Genomic DNA, 21,378 nt, shown 5'->3' with positions numbered 1-21,378 from the left:
GCTGGACCGGGGGCTGCGGGGGGCGCGAGGCGCTGCGGCCGCGCTCCGTCGGGCGGGGAGCGGATCGCGTCACGCCGTTGTCTATCCCCGCAGGACCTGAAGAGGTTCCTCTACAAGAAGCTGCCGAGGTAACGAGGAGCTCCGTCCGCGCCTCCCCCTCCGCGTTGCGTGCGGCGCTCCCGCCCCGAGGCCGCCCTCCAGTGGCACCTCCGCCTCACTGCTTCCTCTTCTGTGCCTGTCCCTCGCGCGTCTGTTCTGGGGAGGGGAAAAGCGATAAATAAGTATGCTAGCAACTGTTCCGTTTGTAAATATTGTTTCCTTATTTTCTGCAGCGTCGAAGGTCTCCACGCTATTGTGGTGTCAGACAGAGACGGAGTGCCCGTCATCAAAGGTAATGGCAGCTGTGCTGCAGCTCTGGCCCGGCAGCAAGCGGGGAGTGTGCGGCAGCCTCCTGTGCCCAGTGCCACAACCGAGGGATTAAAGGAGGCTTTCACTTCAGTAGCTTCTCACTAAGTTGAGAAAACTGAGGCCCAGTGCCTCAGCGGTGTCCCCAGCAATCACAGGGTGCAGGAGCTTTCCTCTTTCGCACCATCGCTGTGCAGGGTAAGAGGGGTGTGGGGTCCTTTGCCCTCAGTTGTTGCAGGGCAGCAGCGACAGTTCCTCACACTGGGGCCCTGGCCGGGCCTGCTCAGAGTTGACTGCACCCGGCTTCCACATGTGCTGTGTAATTCTTCCTGTGTTTGGATACTGTGATTCTACCCTATCTCAGCAGTCCTCTTTTAGATATTTCTGCAGTGCAGGTAAGTGGTTTAAGAACAGAAGGATTCAGTGTTGCTATTTGGTGGGGTTTCTTAGTGTCCCAGAGTACTTAAGCAGCTAGCTGGACATGCACATCTCCATCTACCTCCCTTTGGGTGGCTATTTGCCAGCAGTCAGTTCCAAAAGTGATTCCACAATACCGTATGTGGGACATGAACTGAAAGTGCTGCCAGTACCAGCTGTTATGGATCTGGGAGCATGCTGTGCTATGGCCACAGGTCACTTGCAAGGCATTAAACAGTCTGCTGCCCTTGAAGATTGTACTTGTTGTGAAAGCATAGGTGATGTCTTATGTGTTCCTGACACCATGTCTGCTTTTTGCACAGCACTGAGTGAGATAAGGGTCTGTGATGCAGTCACAGATACCGTGTTAAAGAAAAAATGTCTTATTCTGTTCCAGTTGCCAATGATAACGCCCCTGAACATGCCCTGCGACCTGGCTTTCTGTCCACGTTTGCCCTTGCAACAGATCAGGGCAGTAAGTTGGGACTTTCCAAGAACAAAAGTATCATCTGCTATTACAACACATACCAGGTGAGTGACCACAGCCTGGGGCTGGAGCTCCTCATGTGTTACCCTGAGCGTAATGGGAGAGAGAACATGGTGTAAACTCTGCTAGATTTCCACTTGGCTCTTCTTTGTGCTTTGTTTCTCAATTAAAGCTGGCTAGGCTACACTCTTGCGCTTTATTGAACTCTCATATGTTTCTCAAAACTGAGAAGGCTGATGGGTTGAAGCTGGTCGAGTTTTCTGAGCAGCTGACAACCAAGCACCAGCAGGTGGTGCTGTTGATGTGGTCTTCAGAGTCTGCTGTGAAAGGTTTATGTTCTATTTGCAAAGGGTATTTGTTTATTACTGACACAGTTACACAAGCACATGCAGCTCACTTAAAAGTTAATATTGCTGTAAGAAGGATTTCAAGGTAAGAAAACACTGAAATATCTACTTACAGTTCTTACAAACTGGATATTTTTGTCCTGAAATCTTTTGTTACCTACCAATTCTCTGCTCCTTCTCAAGCTCAAGTGGTCTTAAGAGCTTTTCATTTTGGCTGCAGTAAACCAGCATACTGCTTAGCCTGCAGTACCTTGTTTTGTTTCTAAAATAAATGGGTGAATTAATTAGTTTACATACAGGAGTAGGTTGCTTTGATTCTTGATGTTACTGGTTTACGTGCTTAAAGCTGAAGTTTCCTGTTAGAGGAAGAAGAAATACTGCTATATGCTGAAGCATATGTTAAAATAATAAGCCTGCCTACCCTCTTCTTATTTGTAGAAAGGAGCTTCCACAGAGTACACTGCAGCTCTTGATGCTGAGTTAGATGTTGGGTGAATAACACAACAGAACGCAAGAAGGAAGATGGCAGGCTTTCCAAATACAGCTTCCTGCACTGTGCTACCACTTGCTTAGCACATTTATCTGTGACATCCAACATGGGTTAGCTGCCGGGTAAACAGTGTTCTCTGTCTTGCAGGTGGTGCAGTTCAATCGCTTACCTTTGGTAGTGAGCTTCATTGCTAGCAGCAATGCTAATACTGGTACGTCTTCAGATGATTTTAAATGTTTGCAGTATTTTAAGCCCCGGATGTTTTAAATATTTGAAAGTAAATTACCAGTTTTCTTCAAGGTGCATTAACTTTTCTCCCACTGTGAATTGTCAGAATATTGTGAAGAGAAGAGAGATGCATGGGTAAAGACCCACAGATTCTAGGTGACCTGCTGAGGTTATGATTTCATTAGAAACACCTCATTTCTATTGTATTTAACCTTATCTTTACTATGTGACGAGTGTTTACAGTGCAGGCAATGACTGCACAGCACAAACCAGCTGTCTGGTCTCTCCATCCGCTCCAAGTTGCGTTCTGCAGTAAGATGCGCAGTGTCATCTCAGTTCTGCAGAACAGGGCAGTCCTTCAGCAAGGCACCCGGGCTGGTGTGTGAGGGTTTTGGTGGTGGTTGCTGTGAGCCAAAGGGATTTAATTCTTGTACAGCCACTTGGCTGTGTATAAAGAGAGTTGTGCTGTACGGGGTGTACCTGTTGGGGCCTGAGTCTGCATGCTCTGTGCTTTAGAGTCCTGCCTGCTGAGAATGAGCGAGTGAAGGGAAATGTTTTGTGCTGTAGAAAACCATTCCTGTGACTGGAAGCTGCAGGTTTTGGAAAAGTGGTTCTCTGCTATGTTTGATGGATGTTCCATCTCTCGTCTCTTCCTAGGGCTGATCGTAAGTTTAGAGAAGGAGCTCACGCCCCTGTTTGAAGAGCTAAGGCAGGTTGTTGAAGTTTCTTAACCTGACGGTACAGTCGGAGTGCAGCATCCATCTGCAGCCCAATGGACAGGAAGACTCAATAATCCTCAGTCCAGTAACACGTCTCAGAAGATTTCACAGTTCCTTCGTACACTAAGTAAATTGTACATAGTATTGAATCTGAAATGATCTACGGGTGTGTTGTAGGCAGATGTTACTTTAGACCACGCTTCTTGTGTTGTGCAGTGTTGGAGACCACCAAATAGCTCCCATGGAGTTTGGCTCAGCCAACTTAGCCACATGAGCACAGTGCTCTTGGCTCAGCTGAGCAACCCACAGATCTTTTGCTTTACTGGGCACCAGGCATTCAGTGGAGTTTATCCTCAGGTTAGCTACTGCAGCTTACTGGATAACAGATGGATTGGTGTTACCAAAGATGTGGCTGAAGGAGTGTTGTGAGAGCCTGTTTGCTAGCAGTGATGTATCAGTACAATCAATCAGTATCCCATCCTGTTGGTGATGCTTCGGTCAAAGAATCTGATTAATCTGGGTGTTGGCTGCATCCTGCTTTCACTGAGAATGCTTTTTCTATGAAAGCTGTTGCTTTAGGGGTTTTCCTAATGCCCACAGGAAAGCACATGAATCATGTTTCACTTTGTGGGGTTTTTGTGTAACAGTTGTGAAGTTCTCATGCCTTGTAGTTTTTGTGTGGATTCATCATGGGTGACACTCAGCTCATTTACCCCTAGGTTTTCCTAAGTAAATAAATATAAATAAAATGTATTTTTAAATGACAGAACCTGGTCCACTCTTCTGTTGCACTGCAATATAGTACCATTTCTGTGCAGAGAATGGGTTTCTTAATCACTTGTAAGCTTACAGGCTGGCAGCTACCCAGTGTGCATCTCAATGGGGTTGAGTGGATGTTGCATCCTGTGTCAATATGTAGATGGAAAAGTTAGTAGCTGACTGGCTTCCTATTTATAAGATCACAGGGGTTCCAGCCCATGCCCTCTGCATCACCTTTTTTCTCCCTCAGTCTCTCTGTGCCACTAGTGCATATAGTCAAATCTAAGACTGTTGGTGTAATGGAGCTTTCTTAGCAAGTCTCTGACATCACGCTTACACATTGCCCGTCTCTGTGCCAGGAGGGCTGGCAGTTCTTTGCTCAGAATCTCTCACAGATTAAAAATTGTCAGTCAACCCTTTCCCATTTAAACTGAGCTCCTAGCTCAAGCTTTCTGTAGCTGTAATCACAGAGACAGCTCTGGGTAACTGGGCCCCAAGGCATCTGTGTGGGTGCTTGTGGCAAAAATCATTCCTGTTCCATCCAGGGAGAATCTCTTGCTGTTGTTTCCTGCTCAACCCGTCCGGTGCCCTTGCCCTAAAAGCTTCCTCAGCCAACCAAGTGCTGATTTGCTGGCTTCTGTCTGTGGCATCACATACTGAGCTTACTTCTGATGTTTTGTAACATGTGAAGAGGAAGGTTGCTTCAAGTGGTTGCACTTGGAGCTTCGCTCCCAAGCTGTTCGCACAGGAGAGCGATGGTACGGGAGAACATCAGATCTTTCTTCTCCTGACACCGCCTTTATTGTGTGCCAAGTCATCAGTGCTTTTTAACTAAGTTGGAGATGCAAGTTGTTATATTGACTTTAAAGGCAGAAAGAAGGACTAACTTATTTTGCAAAGCTTTAATGACGCAGTACAGAATTACAGAAGAGCTTTGGTAGTTTTATAATGACTTTTTATTCAGAAAACAGTGTATAAAAATATTTACAAATGTTTTGAATGTGTAAGTTGAAATAAAATGCTATTCCTGTCCAAAGCTGGATTTTCCTTCTAGTATGTTCTTCTAGTATGTTTCTTCCCCTTTTTCTCTTCATCTTTCTCACAGTAAAGGCATCTACTGAACACTGAGCTGCTGCTGCACATTGTCCAGGGAAAAGGTTTGCATGCATGCAGCAGTTCATCAAAAATGTGACCATTACAGAGAGAGGGATCTCCCTGCTCACCCCACCTCTCCCAGAGGAGCAGGTCAGATGGGAGATCAGACCGGGCTGGCCTTGAGACCCTCCAGTGTTAAAACTTGCTTTCAAAACATAACACCTCTTTTTTTTCATTATAGCACCAAAACACAAGGCTTCTGCTTCTGAACTCTGGTGAGCCACAACACTTAGGTGTGCTTGAGTCTTCCAAAATGCATATGGAAATGTTCATCCATTATGTAGAAGATATACTCTTTCAAACACACAAACGCATATGTGTATGTTTTTAGTGTATATTGTGCTTTCCTGTTGCTCTTCTTGTTCAGTGCTTCATTCTTGAATGCAGTTGTGGATAAAACTTCTTGTTTTATAAACCAAGTTATCTGCTTGATAGGAAAAAAAAATACAAAATCCAGCTCATTTTCAAAGGGGTGCATATGGGGTCCAACTCAGTGCTGCTAAAATGTTGGTGGCTGCCACCAGCAAAGCCTTCTGCAGAGCTCTGTCATCCATCCTCAGGGTCCTGTAGCAGCACACACACGTGCTTAGAATTAGCTGCCTGTTTTTCATAGCCTGGGTTTGTAAACAAGCGTGCATTTCTGTCACTGCTTACCATATCCTGTACATGCCATTTAAAATAAATGTTCATTCAAAGCCATAACAGTGGTATAAATCTAAAATGGACAAAAATATGCTTGACCAGAACTATTACTCATTCATCACCTTCAAAAGAGTCTTGAAATACTAGGTTTAATTCTGCAGGTGTTAATGTAGATACTATTTACAAAAATGTAATTGGCTCTGTCATTCTTCTTTTGGCTTAGATCCCAACAGGCCACACAAAAGTAATATTTAATGTTTCCAGAAAGGCCTCATTTTAAATAACAGGCTGAGTGTTACAGTCTGTGCTGCTAACGGTAGCTGTGATGGAGCGTGCAGTAAGTTCTCAAGATGGCTCTGGATAACCACAGAAGTTTTGAAGTGACTACTTCTGTGATTAGTTAATGGGTGCCTGAATGACTGAGCCTTGAAGACATAAACCACACACATCAAACTGACGCTGTGATTTTGCAATGGTCTCCACACACGACTCAGCAGCCTGAAAGCAGTCAGTCAGCTGTACAGATCCTCTGTATGCAGAGCTGGATGCAAATCTCTGCGTGTGGGCAAGTAATGGAGACGTGGAACTGTCTTCCTGTGGTCAGATGCCTTCCCTGTGGTTGAGAGGCAATTCCTGTCCATGGAGTAGAAGGATTAGGGGTGCAACTGGGAACTGGAGGCACTGCGCTGCTCCACTTGTTTCCGTATTTGTGACTAGAACAGAGAAACAACCCGTTATCATTTGTCTACCTGCATGTGGATGTGGGTGAGTAAAACCAAGCTAAATACTGATTTTCTTAAGGAAGTAACGTTTTTAAGTCTTCCTGTTTCCTTCAGGACCAACATGTGCAATCTGTGCTGTTCAATACTGTTCACCATCTAGAGGGCAATGACTTTAATGATGTTAATTGCTTCTTCATAACAAGCCTATATATCAAAAAGTACATCCCAAAAGTAGTATAGCAGGCTGGCAGGCTCATATATTTCATGAAAACTCCATATTCCAGCCTAGTTGCCTGGAAGCCAGAGCAGCACTCTCTCCATGCAGATAATGACACCTGGAGCATTGGTGTGCTCTAGCACTGGGAGTTTATCATGGCAGTACCACAGTACTGCTGCACAAGGCATGCTGCCATAACAACACACACCATCTTACCAGTTTCCATCGCAGTATTTTAATCCACTCATCTGCTTCTATTCCAGTTTTTGCACACAGGTAGTATGTTCTTAGTGGGAACACTAAGCTGTAAATAAACAATTAGAGCTGTTTCTTAAGTTGCTAGAGCAAGCAGTAGTTCCTCCTAAAACTGAAGCCAACTGGTTTGCACCACCACTGGCAGAGCGCAGGGCAGCATGTACAGGAAAGGTTGACCGGCAGCATTTACAGTCTATGGCTCAGGGACATGTTCCTAGGGATCCCACTGGGACCCAAGTGCCAGCTGGGTCACCTCAATAAGTACCATATGCCTCAATAATGATTATATGCCTTTTCAGGATCAGAAAAAGAAGTGCCCGCAAAATATGGGCCTGCCCTCTTTCTCCCCATCATGAAATAAAACCTTCTGCCTGCGGTAGTCTGGCAAAGCGACGCAGCACTGACAGAGGCTATCATCAGATTTGTTAAGATCAGGGCTGGCTTCAGAATATAGGGAGCTTTCAAAAGCACCCAGTGATTCCATTTGAAACCCCTGGCTACTCTGATCTCCCCAGCACAGTGTAGAATGCAACTTACCAGAAACAGTTGACTCTTTCTTGAGAATAGTCAAACTGCACTGCTGAGCATTCAGTTAAGTCAAGTGCCCGAATTGGTTCTGTGGCCTTTAAAATAAAATAATTTCATAATGGGAACATGTGAAAATGAAATATAAGGCTACTTTTGTCCATCTCCAGTGCATATGACCTTTATGGGTGCTCTGGGTCTCTCTGAGTACAGGCATGAAAGCTACAAGCATTGTGAACCTAAATCAGCTAAACAACATCAGCGCTGAAGTGGGATGAATTGAGCCTAATATAAGAGACAGTACAGTAGGTTCAGATCTGGACAAACTACTGCAGGAAGTCAGAGCTAGACACAGACTGCTAAGGGTTTGGGTCATTCATTATAATACAACTAGTATCCAGCTAAGGCTCACAGAGACAAGGAGATAGTTACACATCTTATCAGTTCTAACCAGCTGTTGGAGATTTAATTAATTCCTAAAAGCTTTAAAAGGTTGAAGCTGAGTAAGGAAGAAGGCAAAAGGAGAGCTGAAGTAATGTGTGTGTGGCTCTCTAGGGGATAGGCCCAGAAGTATCTGGGAGCAGGTATGTACTCCCTTAGGAGTTTCATTCTGTCCAGGTGTGAGAGTCCTTTTGATTTATTTTTCTCGTGTTGAGCACCTTAGAAGAGGTGGCTGAAATGAAAGAGCTGCTTGCTCTATCTGAACATCCTCACCAATTCTTGTGATCCTTTATGACTCATATGGATGTTTTCTCACCTTTCCTTACATCTTTCTCTGTTTCAATAGCTGATATTTGTGCACTATGTTATGAGAAAGCTGCACGTGCTGAGATGAGCTAATAAGTGCCAGCCTAGAGCTAGCAGTGAACTGTACAGCAACAACAGAAACATCAATGGCTGCTGGAACTGTGTGGGAGAAGTCTGCACTTCTGACCAAGCTGTGTTCTTGCCTGGTAAGTCACAAAGGCAATTCAGACACTTGAGTGCTGCCCTTAGAAATGTTACATTGGAAGTTTAATTCCAGGTGGCTTTAACTGAAATGAGCACTAATGGCAAACCCTGTAAGTACTACAGAGCTGTTTATAGATGGGAATGTTTGGGTTGAGAGGGCAGGTGTATGCTGTGGTGTTAAAATCTGCAAGATGCTTGAAAGAGACTTGAGCAGTGGCCAATGGTTTGACTGCACTTGTGCAGGAACTTGCCGTGGAGGTACTATAAGGGTGGAGGGACTCTAAAGGTATTTCTTACTACATTTAAGTTAAAAATGGAACACAACTGTAACGACAAACTTTTTCCCAGGTGCAAGAGGTCTGTCTTTGTGCTAGGCAGATTGATAAGAAAGAATTTCCTTTAATTGCAGTTGTTTGTGTAAACTACACAACCACTTGAACTAAAAGGATGAAATCAAGGAATGCAAAATACACTTCTAGTACTTGCAGAAATACGTCAGTAGTACTGTTCTCTGTCTGTTAAAGTTACCGCTGAAAGCTGTGATGGTAGCTTGAAATCCACCAAACAAAGAAACAAAAAATGCATTGTAAAGAGCAATTCTGACCTGTAGGTAAGACTCAGGTGGAGCACAGCAGATGGTTTCTAGCTACAATACTTATCGACTTACTCATCAAGGTAATCAGCAAAACTCTGACTTTAAAAGTCCTTCTGAAAATATGATACCTGAAAGTCCTTCTGACAGTTTGGGAAGCTGTAACTTGGTAAACAGCGATACGTATGCAAGAAGCCAGAAGTAGGAGGATGTTGTGGCTGCCCCTGTACAGGTTTAGAGAATAGAACTGGTGCTTGCTACTTACTGTCTGGTCTTTGAAATACTTAAGTTCATTCCTATGCAGTGTAAACCACCTTGTCTTCCAGTTCTGAAAGATCGAGAATGGATGGTAATTGTCTTGTGAGAATTTAATGTAGCACTTCTTAGGAAAGAAAAACCTTTATATATGTTGACTTGCTCTGCTTTACAGTTGTGCTTTGCTGTTGTTTAGAAGACAAATTATTCCTCCCCACAGGGAAATCCAGGCCAAGCTCAGCATTCTCCTTAGCTTCGGTGGGCAGTTACAGGGTAAAAGCAAGGAATAAGAGGTTTTCTTACCTTGACGATTTTGCCTTGTTTTATCAAATATCCTTCTTTAGTACCAAGCTGTGAAGTAATAAGAAAAAGAACTGGGGTTAGAGAATCAGCTCAGTTTCCGTTTCCCACATCCCCTTCTGCCTGTAACCATAGATGGAAGAGCAATCTGTTCTCAGGCAGCTTCCTGTAACCACTTGCTCTTGTCCTTGTTGTTGAGTGCCCTGCTCCTTACCACTTAGATAAACACCAACTTTTGCTGACTCCAGAGACAAACTCTTCCACCACGCCTCTCTATTCAATCTTCTGGCCTGCCATCTTGTCAACTAAATGAAGTAAAATATGCGCAATTATGGTTGATCTTTATTTAGTGAAGCTGGTTGTCTGCCTCTACATGCTATAGACAGAAGTACCTGGAGTTTGTCAGTGAATTACTGCCATTACTGGAGGGGGGCGTGGGGTGGAGGATGGAAAGCCTTTTATTGGCTGCATAGGAAAGTTAAGTTCCTTTAGAGGTTTAAGTGGAAATCAGCTGTGAATGGTTGGATGTGGGATACAAAGTGTTTCTTGTATGGACTTTGTTAGCGTGTATTAATGTAACTCTTCCTCTTTAACTTCAAAAAGTTAGTAAGTTATTAGAATACTCTCCTCTGTGTTCTGAGCCATACTGTTCTGACAAACCACCTGTCTCACTTAAATAGGAGTTAGGGATTTAAAGTCTCTAATTACTGTCCAAGTGAGTCACAGATATCAGAACAGATGGCTCAAATGGATATGAAGATGTTCTCTTGTTTCTCACACCAGGAAGCCATAGCTTCTAACATGACACTGCTTTTTACTAGGGCTGAGGGGCTCTTCTCTCTATTTTGGGTGCAAGTCTGTGTTAGAATATAGCAAGCCATCTTTCTGCTTTAAGATGAGATGATTAAAAGGCAGTAAGTCTAAATAAGAAAATGCTAAAAACAACAACAAAAAATCAAATGTAATGTGACTACCAGAATACAGATACACTTAGTCAGTTGTAGCACACTCAGTTTGGGGTTTCCCTTTCCAAACGTGTCCCTATCTGTCTCTGAATATTTTTGAATATACTTTTTTTTTTAAAAAAGATCAATTTTTAACTGATGTTGGGATTCACAGGTGCTATCTCCTCCATTCCAGCCTGTACACTGCTAAAAGCTTGCCAAAACAAGGGCTTGCTGTGCAACCTGACATAGGTGTTGTTGCATACAGTCTGACCAGTGCTGTCAGAAAAGTATAATACTTCTCAATCTGGCCTTTAGAATTTGTTTTCTAATTCCTGATAAGACTGCATGTTAAAGGGAAGGTAACACAGGAGATATAAAACCCTTTATATATACTTTGCTTGATGGTCAGACTCACCTTGGCCTGCTGTAGACAGCACTGGCAGTCTCAGAGGCAACAGCTCTGAAAGGCTCTATTTGTCTGTTTCTAGCAAGTCTGCTTTGCCTTACTTGGTGAAGACTACTTGTATTTCAGAACACATACAGTGATGAATTATCAGCATTACTCCATAGCTCACTCTAGCAATCACATTAAACTCAAGCCAACTCAAACACCTTTCTTGCCAGAGAGCAACTTACTGAGGGAGCATTTGGAACAAGATCATTTTCTGTCCTTCCTGTCTGCATTGCTGTGTGAACTCGGACAGACTCATAAATAGATGGCTCCTCCACTTCATGTGGATAGGGATGCTTCAATACAATTAAGGTTCCTGCAGAGAAAAAGAGCAGGAGTGAGTAATATGTCAAGACAGTCTTAGAAAGTAATTGGAAGTAGCTGCTTGCTTGTAGAATGAGTTAGTTTCACAGAATCACAGAATGGCCCAGGTTGGAAGGGACCTCAAGGGTCATGAATCTCAAACTCCCCCCCTCACCACAGGCAGGGCCACCAACTTCCACATTTAATACTAGATCAGGCTGCCCAGGGCCCCATCCAATCTGGCCTTGAACACCTCCAGGGATGGGGCATCCACAACCTCTCTGGGCAGCCTGTTCCAGCACCTCACCACTCTCAAAGTAAAAAAACTTCCCCCTGACGTCCAATCTAAATCTTCCCTCCTTCAACTTAAAACAATTTTCCTTTCTCCTGCTGTTATCTACCCTTTCGAAAAGTTGACTCCTCTCCTGCTTATAGACTCCTAAAAATTGTAAAGTTGTAAGAGCTAATAACTTCCCTAAGATCTCAGTAATACTGCCTGTACAAAGGCTGCATTAACAACAGTGAATCTAATACATATTCCTCATAGAGAAGATCTCCCCAAAACAGGAATGGCTATACCTTCTAATACCATTTTTAAAAACATCACAGCATACTAAATGCTGCTACGTTAGTATTTTATGTTGGTATTGTTAGCTGACAAGCAGAAGGAGTGCAAGAGGTGTTAAAGACTTGAATTTGAAATTTGCAGGTGATTTGAGTAACTTAAGTATGAAATGAAGTCTTAATCATATTTTGTAATAAGAAGGACAACAAAGGGAAATGAAAGCATGATTTTTTTTTTTTAAATTAACCAACTGATACCTGTTAACAGAGGCACATGGGTATATGTACCTATGTTCAGCTTGCAATAGGTCAAAAATGAAAACTGGTTTAATTCTCTCTGATCTTGCAGGGAAAAAAATGCTTTAGCATCAGTAAGAAAATAGAGACGCACCCTATCACCAGTCTACAAAACTACTCTTCATCTGTTGCACAGACTGTGTTATTGTACATACATTGTAGGCAAAGATCCATGCTGCAAAACTGGCTGGACTAGTTCAACATCTTATACTGTATGTGCTTTCTATTAAGCTCTCCATGCCTTTTTTTCTCCATAAAAGATACTTGTACAGAATCATTTTGCAACGATATAACAATAGTAACAGATTCTTGCTGTTTGTGCATGTATCTATTTCTAAGAAGAAACTTACTAACCACATGTTAGCAAGGCTTTTGTTTTTTTTCTTCTGAGTAACAAGTCAAAGCTTTTGTATGTTTTGAAAATAACTTGAGGAGAATGGATAAACAAAGCAAATGGTTAACAACAGCATTCTGACCTTTCACTTTGAATAAAGACTGAAACACAGAAACACAACACCAAATTGTTTTAAGATTGTTAGTGAACAGATTCAGGTTGCAATGTTTTATTTCTTGGACTGACAGTCTCAGTTTCCTTTTAATTATCTGTAGTTCAGGAGGAAGTGCATGCAGAAAAGAATGTTAGTCAGTGTAGCAATCTGGAGTAGCAAACAAAGCTGTAGTAAAACGAGGTTTGTGGGCCTGGAAGCACAATCCTGCAGCTGTCCCAGTACAAAAGAACTGCTGTGCTCCAGTTAAAAGTTTAAGAGCTGATCAAAGAGCCTGGTGTATGTCTTCAGATACACAATTAGCTGCAGTGAGACTAAAGGTGGATGGAAGATAGTAAAAATTCTTACATATTCTACCTCACTGTTACTGTCTTATCAAATCCTGTCTATTAGAAAGGTGGGGATGAAAAGTATTCGTGTTATCTTGCTTTGCTCTCATTCCTGACCTCAGTCTTTCTCTATAAAATTGTTTGTAAGGATAACAATGGTTAAGAAAAACTGGTCCAACTACCTTCTGCTCATGCCTGAGCCAAAGCTGATTTGTACAGTGAAAGCTTCCTTTCACTGAAAGGAAGTGTGGCCTAAGAAATAATTCTGCTGGCTCTTTGGCAAGCCTGCTGTATGTCTCTGTGTTGTACTGGTCATCAGCCATGATGACTGACTGGGTGAGAATGGGCTCTAATGAGCTCCTGCTCCCTTCTTAGCATACATCAGTTATCACCCCACAGTGTGTTGTCATTCTCTTCCTCTCTACTGTTATGCATAACAAGTGAAGGTAGAGGAATTCTTGATGTGATCTTCAAATGCCCTTTTCCTGCTATGTAGTATGTCCAACTTAAATACCTTAGAGGTTCCATAGAGCTAGCAGAATCCAGTTAGGAGCTTTAAAGTGGCAAGTGAGCCCTTCATTCAGCAGTATTGATCCTGTCCATAGAGATTGTGTGACACCCAAGCCTCATTTACTAGTGTCTGTAATGCATGCAGTGACAGAATGGGGAAGTATAGCCTCGTCATCTGGCATCTCTGCAGAGTTAGGCCTGCAGGTGCATGGCTGATTTTGCAGGAAGCATTTCTTATTGGTGCAAAGAGTACAAATACAAACTGTTCTAAGCATACTTAAAAACAACTTAAGAGAATGCTCTGAAAGACACAAGCACAATATTGAGTGTAGCACTGCATTATATTTGTAAAATATTTATAAAGCAACCTTCAAATTGAATGCTGCTGATCCATTGTGTTAGAAGAGCGCTGGTGCTTATTTACTGTGTGACGTATCCCAGCTATTGCATTGACAACCAGCATTTAGCTGGTCACTTTCACACTACTGGTCATTATGTATGATTTATTTGTATACACTTTTTCCATGGGATACTACAATTTTTGGCACTAATTTGTATTGACTTATTGTCAGCTCTCACCCTTGAAGCTAAATGTAAAACTGGCACTTCTGTGCTAATGCACATCTACTTGTTGGGGGGTCCCAGTCTGATAGTGTCGTGTTCAAGTCACTTGTAGGAATAGAGTTTAACTTTTTGACACTTAACTCAGGTAGCATGCTGGCTGCTCATGAAACCCGTGCTTTTCTTTCTTTTCTTTTTTTTTTTTTTAAAGCAACACAAATCCATGTGATGGTGGGATGGGATCAGCAGGCTGACCTGCTGTAAACAGAGAAAGAGATAACACAGGGCATGTTTCCTACAGGAAAGTGTAGGATATCACTTGCTTGATTGAAGGAGAGTAGAGCAAAATTTTCAGGTCCTTTTTCCTCCTATTCTTTTAGGAAGATTTTAATTTTATACATGAATATGTATTTTTCTCACCAGGTAAACATTCTGCTTTGGTTTTGTCCTTGATAAGAAGGTTCTGCTCCATCCATTACATGCATGTTTTCAAGAGCTTCCTTGGTTCTCAGAGAGAAAGCATTCTATGTCCCTAGCTAGCAAAAACTCAGGCTGCGTGTACTTTGTCTACAGCATACTTGAAAGTGTTTTTGAAGAGGGATATCTTAAATACCTTGGGGATTTCTGAAGAGGAACACTTTAACAACATTTCTACCCTATAACACACCAAAAATGCCTTTTACTCAGATCTGTATGAAGTGTGACTACAAGCATGTTTGTGAAAATTTACTTACCTGTTTCACTTCCAATTAAAGGTTGATTTGCAAAATGCATGACTAATTCCTTCAAGCTGGAAAATTCATTAAATCCAAATTTGAGTGAGGTTCCTGTATACTCAACGTGAAAATGTTTCACAGAATCCTTTCCCCTGCAACAGAAAAGGAAAACTTGTAGAGGACTTGTAAAGGACATTTGGCATGTAAAATCCTTAAACAGTAGCTTCTACTACAGGAAATCTAGCACAAAATCAGTCTTAGCAGTAATACAGTTGCTTTACTGTCCCTCAGTCTTAGTCAATACATCTGAGAATCAGATTCATTAAGAAAACACAATTGCTGCTTTACAGATGACGGTAGCAAAAGCCACAAAAGATCAAGATAGTCAATCTTGTCACAAATCAATAAGAAGACTTATAAACAAGATCTTTAGGTTTCTGTCTAAGCAGGTTGATGATCATCTTTTACCCAGCTTCAGTTCTGATGGCTTGCCTCTACTATTTGAAGTACTTGCTTTACTTTTCAGGTGTCATCGCAGTCTCATTCTCTGCTTTGTTTGAACAATGAAGGCTTTACAATTTGCCTGTGCTGTCTCTGTCCTCAGGGTTGCACTGTGTTGGGTGCTGTCAAACAAGAGTCAGGGTCCTCTTACTGTCAGAGAAGTAACATAATTTGTTTATGCAAGCTGGTGATATTTAGAGAAGTGTGCAAGGCTTCACTTCCTGGAAGGGTACTTATTTTTATTCAGAAGTCAGTGAAGCGCTTAGAGCAAGCATCTTTTCTGTGAAAAAGTGACTTCTGTTAACATTACTAGCATCCAGAGAGGTCCAGAGAGAAGTCTGGCTCAGAAAAAATGCATGTAGCAAAAATACTAACAAATTTTGTTGAGAAAGGGGGTTTACAATGTTTTTTCTAATGTTTATTGACACTTCTACAGGAGCTTATAATTTCAAACTGGTGTTTCTCGTTGAACAATAGTTAGAACATGGCACTGTAGAACGTGCCTAATCATCTCTCCTGTGCTTTGCCCTACCATCAGCTCAGACACAAGCCTGACTCTCTGGCTAACAAATAGCTGCTGCAATGGTTTGTTGCAATTACAGGGTCTTCACCTTTTCATTTAATTTCACAGGAAATACAATGTTGCAATTAGAGCAATTTCTACTCTATTTCCTTTTTCAAGTTGGCTAATACAGCTGGGAGATAGGGTTTCAGGCAGTGTGTGATCTCTCTCCTTGTCATCTTACAGCAATCGGTTAAAACACCAAGGGCTATCTCTTACAAATGACGATGACTGGTGAAGTTTCTTGAGAGGTAAAAAGGGAAGTAAAGGAATTTTAGGAGATAAGAAAATGAAAGCTATAATTTCTAAAATGGCTCTTCCTGCAAGACATCAGAATGAAACTGAATTACTTACTCCAAAATGAAATTTTAATATAAAAAATCTAAAGAGCAAATTATACTTACAGCAGAAAATAAATAAATGAAACATCTTAAAATAAAAATTAGTATTTCTAGGGAGCTGTGCCACCATGAAAGCAGTGTAACAGAGTAAGAGACCAACCTCCAGACTCAGGTCTGGAATACTCCACATGCAGTGATGCAGCGAGCAACTCTTGATCCTTACTACAAGAGCTGAATAGCAGATTGGAATTGGCCCAAGTAGATTTCTCTAGGTATCATAAGACTAGAACTTGTTAAAATGGCAAATATATTTTCATTAACGCTTCAGCTTTCATCTCCTATTAGAACAACTTCCCACCTACAAGGGTTGTGAATAACCAGCATCACTGTGTATATCCAAGTACTTTTAGTTTAAAAAGTTACTGTGATTCATAGAATCATAGAATGAGTTGAAAAAGACCACAATGACCATCTAGTTTCAACCCCCCTGCTATGTGCAGCGTCGCCAACCAACCAGACCAGGCTGCCCAGAGCCACATCCAGCTTGGCCTTGACTGCCTCCAGGGATGGGGCATCCACAAACTCCTTGGGCAAGGATTCACCAGAGCTGCAGTTCAGAGTCCCAATATGAGGCAGAAATGAGCATGAATGCAATAGCTTGAACATTCACTAGAGACTTAATATATCATATAGTTGCCAAAAGTTATGGATGTATTTAAAGCTGGTTACCTCAAGGGTGCTGACATGCAGCAACTACTTTGTGTGTCTAATGCATGTCTCTCTCATTTTGCCTGCCAAAAAATATTGTGGCTTCTCTGCTTCTTGGCTTTTTAAGGATTCCTTCAATATGATTCAGTAGTGAATTACCCAGGGTAGGCTAAGTGTGCTTTGTACTGGCTGTGTCCTGAACTGACGTAAATTGCTGAAATTCTGATGATTTCAACAGCCTTATTTCTGTAACTGGGGAAATACTAATACTACCTGAATCAGTAGTACACTATTGGTTACAAATCAAGTCTTAGCCCAGACTGGAGGAGTAAAACTATCCAGCAAATCACTGGATTATCTGGATGACAGTTTCACAGATCCAGAAACTGTAAAGTTACAATCAATTAACTGTTAAATTTACTTTCTATTTATGACTATTTCTTCATTGTAAACATTTTTGACATCTATCAGGCATTTAAGCTCTCATTACTGTCATGCAGATTTTTACCATACAGACAGAATATCTATACCAATTCACAAAATGACATTTTTCCCAATAATATTAGTTTGTATTTTGGAAAAAAAGACAGCCCTTTCCAAATTCAGTGCATATTTTATTCTAAAGTCACTCAACAGGACTAGATCATGAGGAATGTATTTTCCAATAGTTCGGGTCCCAGAATGAAATCTGAAGGTATTATCAGTATATGAGATGCAAACATACATGGAAGTTAAGTGAAAAGTCTTTAAAGTACCAGCTGTGTAGCATCAGATAGGTACCGTAAGATAGATGCTTCTGTTCATACCCTACCTTACAGAGAGGGAATACAAATCTTCTCTTTCGTTACTCTTCCTCAAGAGATAGCTTCCATCCTTCCCATTGGAAAGAAGCAGGGCTTCTGCTGCATGTCGAGTAAGGTTATAATGATACCACCTGGGAAGACACAAGGGGTTTAAAGCATCATTCACTCTGTTCGTAGCTGACAGTTTCTGCTGAGTTTTGGAGCTGAGTCAGAGAAAGAAGCAGAACTGGAACGAACTCTGCTACAACTGAGTTATTCTTCTAACAGGCAAATACAGGTTGCAAAGAACTGTGCCCCTTTCAGCAGCCTCCTTTTGACAAGCTTACAAAATGATCTTTGTTGTAACTATGAAATTATGCTCTTCCAATTTACAAAGAGCTGACTGTGTAAGTACCAAGAAATTACCCAGATGTTCTCTAATAAGGTGAAAGCAGTTCTGGGGGTATGCAGGACCCTTTGTCTAATTTCAGAATCTCTACTTCCTGATAAATCTATACACTTTAGTACATTTCCTCTTTTGGGGCAAACAGGGAGCGTTTGGGTATAAAAACAGAAAAATATCTCCTCCCAGTCTCTAATTCCCTCAACTCAGTTCATCAGCATTGCTAATAACTGCAATTAAGCTGATTTGCCTAAACTGATGCTTTCATATGAAGCGTAACCTTTTTGGAAGAAGGAATGAAGGGGAGGATAAGAAGGTAAACCAGCAGAATCTGAAGTGAGAATTTGGGAACCTTGCCATCGCTGTCACTCAGCTGCATATGACCTGAGCAATGCAACAAAGCACTGAACACTTGCTTCATTTAACTTCAATGAGAATTCACTTCATACATTTTTATGTATGAAAAATTCCATGAGGAATCCACATGGAATGTTCTGGGGAAAATTAAAAAATAAATAAATAAATAAAAAATGTGATGAAGACTACACAATGCTTCTTACAGCCTTGTTTCTATCCAGACTGACTTGGAACAGAAACATCTTATTTCTTTCAATAGAGAAGGATCTCATTAGAACCACTCTTGAAACTGGTCACAGAAAAAGGGATGTGGCTGTAGAAAGCTAAAGCCCTAATTCTCTAAAAGAGGTTGTAGGCAAATATTAACAATGACTACCAGAAACTCTGGTGTGTGTACGAATAGAGAAGGAGAGAATGCAGTACCTCTACTACCCTTCCCCTCATCCATATGGGAGCGGTGCTGCTTCCCTATCCCCTTTCTCTAAAACTATGTGCCTGTAACTGTGGGGGCAAACTCATTATTATTTCAGCTCTTGAAATATAGATTAACTGACAGCAGACATTGGATCACAGTGCTTTCTGGTGTTCATATTGCAACAGTGTTCAAACTGAAATGATGTGTAACTATACACTCTTTTTTTTCCTTTTCTGTTCATTAGAACCTGCCACTTATCTTGGCATCTCTCACAAATGTTTATCTCTGAATTTAGATGGCTGCCTATCTGAAAGGCCAGCTGGCTTTATGAGAGATTTCAGACTGTTTCCACTCTGTGGAAGACAAGAACCATGTGAAACTCAATACAGGCGGAGTATGGCTGCTTTGGCTCTGGAACGTGCTATGTGGACCATCTACACAGTAGAATAAAATAATAAGTATTTAAAGATCAAACTGTCATCCTCAGAAACACCTGTCAGCCAAAATCTGCTTTAGGATTAACTGCCCAAGTAAGTAACAGTCAAAGGTCAGATCTGTTCTGATGCGATGAGGATCGTATTGGCATGCAGGGTAGGCAGGCTCTACAGCTGAGAAGACAACATTGTGTTTTGAGTGCAATCTCATCATGCGTTTTCTCTTACTGCTGTGACAAAGAAACATTCAGTAAATCTGTGAGTGGTCATCTTCATAAAGAAGGTCACTTATAAGTGTGCTATTATTTTATTTCCAAGAAGTCTTCTATGAAGAATTTAAACTAGAAGTCGGTCAGGTTTATAAAATGGACTGTTTACATGTGCTCTCTTACTTGCAAGAGTGATTTAATGACATTCTACCATTGCAGGAAGGAGAAAGTCATACCACCTACCCGGAAAAATAACGTTGGCTTAAAGTAAATATTTAAATCTGCTGAAAAAGTTGCATTGCTCCTCTGCAATACGCTATTGCAGACAAAAATCCCTCGGATATTACTATGGTCATCTTTCTCAGCTTTAAAAAGTGAACATGAAGCAATAACACAGCTCCCAGCGTCAAAGTAGCTATCTTACTCATGGCTATTTTTTCCCTCATCTATTGTTACAGATGGCTGGATTAGTAACAACTCTCAGGTTACTTTATTGTGCTAAGAAAATGGACATTCAAAATTTGTTCCGACCATATGGAAATGGGTACAATTTAAAAATTGCATTGAAAAGTAATCATTTGCACACAGACTACCAGGGAAGTAAATACACCCCCATGAAAATGTTTAAACATCCTTCTGTTCTCCTAATCAACCTGTCTGATGACAAAGGTAAAAGCAAATAACGCTAAAAATTAACCTAAAGCCCTGTAGTTAATACTACTACATGTGCTTCCATTGAATTTAAGTATTTGTTGGGAGATTGGGGCAGGAGGAGAAATCCTTCAAATTTTCTTATTAAAAAAAAAAGCAAGAAAGAAAGTCATGTTAACCTGGTAAATCAGTGTCTGATACCAACAGAACTTCTAAGACAGCTGGCTGAAGGTCAGTCTTTGCAGGTATCAAAGTAGGGAGACATGGCTCGTTATAAGGGGCAGTCGCCCTCTGCTTGAGTTTTGTTCTGAATGATGCTTGGCGGAGGAAAACAGGTAGAAAATGCATTGTAACTCTCTTGTCTATCTACTTAAAACAAGAAATTAGTTGTATTTAAAAGTTTTTACAAACATCCAGCTGTTTGAGGCCAGCAGGAAGCTCCACTCCCAAAAGCTGAATTGTCTTGTCAGCTCTTCATTTTTAAATCACAGTCCACGTGTGGTAAAATGGGCTCTCTCCAAATATCCTTCAAAAAGTCATTTCTATTTGATTCAACTTACAGAACTTTATCTACTACAAAAATTCCAGGAATATGTTCCATACTCCGATACTTGTCAGACTGAAAGTTACCAGGAGTGAAGAAATTGGGGATGCTGATACAGAAACCTCTCTATGAAGAAATAAAATGGGAAAGAGGGAGAAGACCTCTCCTTTCTCTGAGCCACTTCTGCTGGCTGCCCTTGGCTTTGCATATCCTCTCGAACTCATACGCATCTGGAAGGTTTTTTCCAGTTACTTCATTTCTCTGATCAAAAGTCCTGTGTGCACCACTCCTTGTTTTAGTTTCCTTGTTGTCAGTTTGACAAATGATTTCAGACTGGGTATACAATTGCTGCCAGAGTCATGTGTCAATTCTTGTTCCTTTAACTTTGTCCAAAATTATGTTAATCTCACTATCCTATGCTCAAAAGCACTTTTTTTTTTTTTTTTAATCACTGTGTGCTGCTGAAGAACCATACTATTCCTACTGCTTTTCAGAGTGGAAGCATCTTCCACGCCTATGGACAGCACGTCTAAAGGCAAGCCTGTCACACTACTGGGATTAGCTTTGCTTCTCTTTGGAAAGTATCACATTTCCAGAAATCAGACTACTTTTCAGATTAGATCATATCAGTGACAATGTAGGAAGGGCTTCACTGTCAAGATGAGGAAGAATAAGAAAAAAGACGGTACCCCAGAGAATCAAGACATCCCAGTGCAGTCCTAAGTATTTGCCCACCTAGGCACCAGTGTGACTCCCACTACGGGGAAACTGGTGGCCACAGCACGAGCTATATCAGTATCACTGCAGCTATGACACTCACT

At 41.4% G+C, this 21,378-nt stretch overlaps 2 protein-coding genes across 2 annotated transcripts in view; one reads left to right on the top strand and one right to left on the bottom strand.

Annotated features, from left to right (window-relative positions):
• Nucleotides 1-3,859, top strand: part of LAMTOR3 (late endosomal/lysosomal adaptor, MAPK and MTOR activator 3) — a 5,160-nt gene extending 1,301 nt beyond the window's left edge. The window contains exons 2-6 of the mRNA XM_010710104.2: nt 3-128; nt 333-391; nt 1,220-1,353; nt 2,294-2,357; nt 3,032-3,859. Of these exons, the coding sequence (XP_010708406.1) occupies nt 3-128; nt 333-391; nt 1,220-1,353; nt 2,294-2,357; nt 3,032-3,105 (457 nt within the window). The 3' untranslated portion in view covers nt 3,106-3,859. The remainder of the gene's footprint in view (nt 1-2; nt 129-332; nt 392-1,219; nt 1,354-2,293; nt 2,358-3,031) is intronic.
• Nucleotides 3,860-4,776: 917 nt separating this feature from the next.
• On the bottom strand, nt 4,777-20,614 carry DAPP1 (dual adaptor of phosphotyrosine and 3-phosphoinositides 1). Its single transcript, XM_031553274.1, has 9 exons — nt 20,574-20,614; nt 17,574-17,768; nt 14,669-14,802; nt 11,050-11,180; nt 9,470-9,517; nt 9,177-9,239; nt 7,381-7,466; nt 6,805-6,892; nt 4,777-6,362 (listed from the first exon to the last, which is right to left on the bottom strand). The coding sequence occupies exons 1-9, from the start codon at nt 20,612-20,614 to the stop codon at nt 6,303-6,305; spliced, it is 846 nt and encodes a 281-aa protein (XP_031409134.1). The 3' UTR covers nt 4,777-6,302.
• Nucleotides 20,615-21,378: the final 764 nt, after the last annotated feature.

The sequence above is a fragment of the Meleagris gallopavo genome, chromosome 4, assembly GCF_000146605.3.
Source record: "Meleagris gallopavo isolate NT-WF06-2002-E0010 breed Aviagen turkey brand Nicholas breeding stock chromosome 4, Turkey_5.1, whole genome shotgun sequence".
Taxonomy (NCBI): Eukaryota; Metazoa; Chordata; class Aves; order Galliformes; family Phasianidae; genus Meleagris; species Meleagris gallopavo.
The sequence above is the reverse complement of the archived record's forward strand: the minus strand, read 5'-3'. Positions and strand labels throughout refer to the sequence as shown.

What these genes read in the sequence shown, in the direction of transcription:
- DAPP1 (XM_031553274.1), bottom strand. Translation starts at nt 20,614, where the DNA reads ATGGAACATATTCCTGGAATTTTTGTAGTAGATAAAGTTCT. An exon ending in TTGTATTCCCTCTCTGTAAG is followed by an intron (nt 14,803 to 17,573) that starts GTAGGGTATGAA and finishes TTTCTGTTGCAG; the next exon opens with GGGAAAGGATTCTGTGAAAC. An exon ending in GAAAGAGTCAACTGTTTCTG is followed by an intron (nt 6,893 to 7,380) that starts GTAAGTTGCATT and finishes GTTTATTTACAG; the next exon opens with CTTAGTGTTCCCACTAAGAA.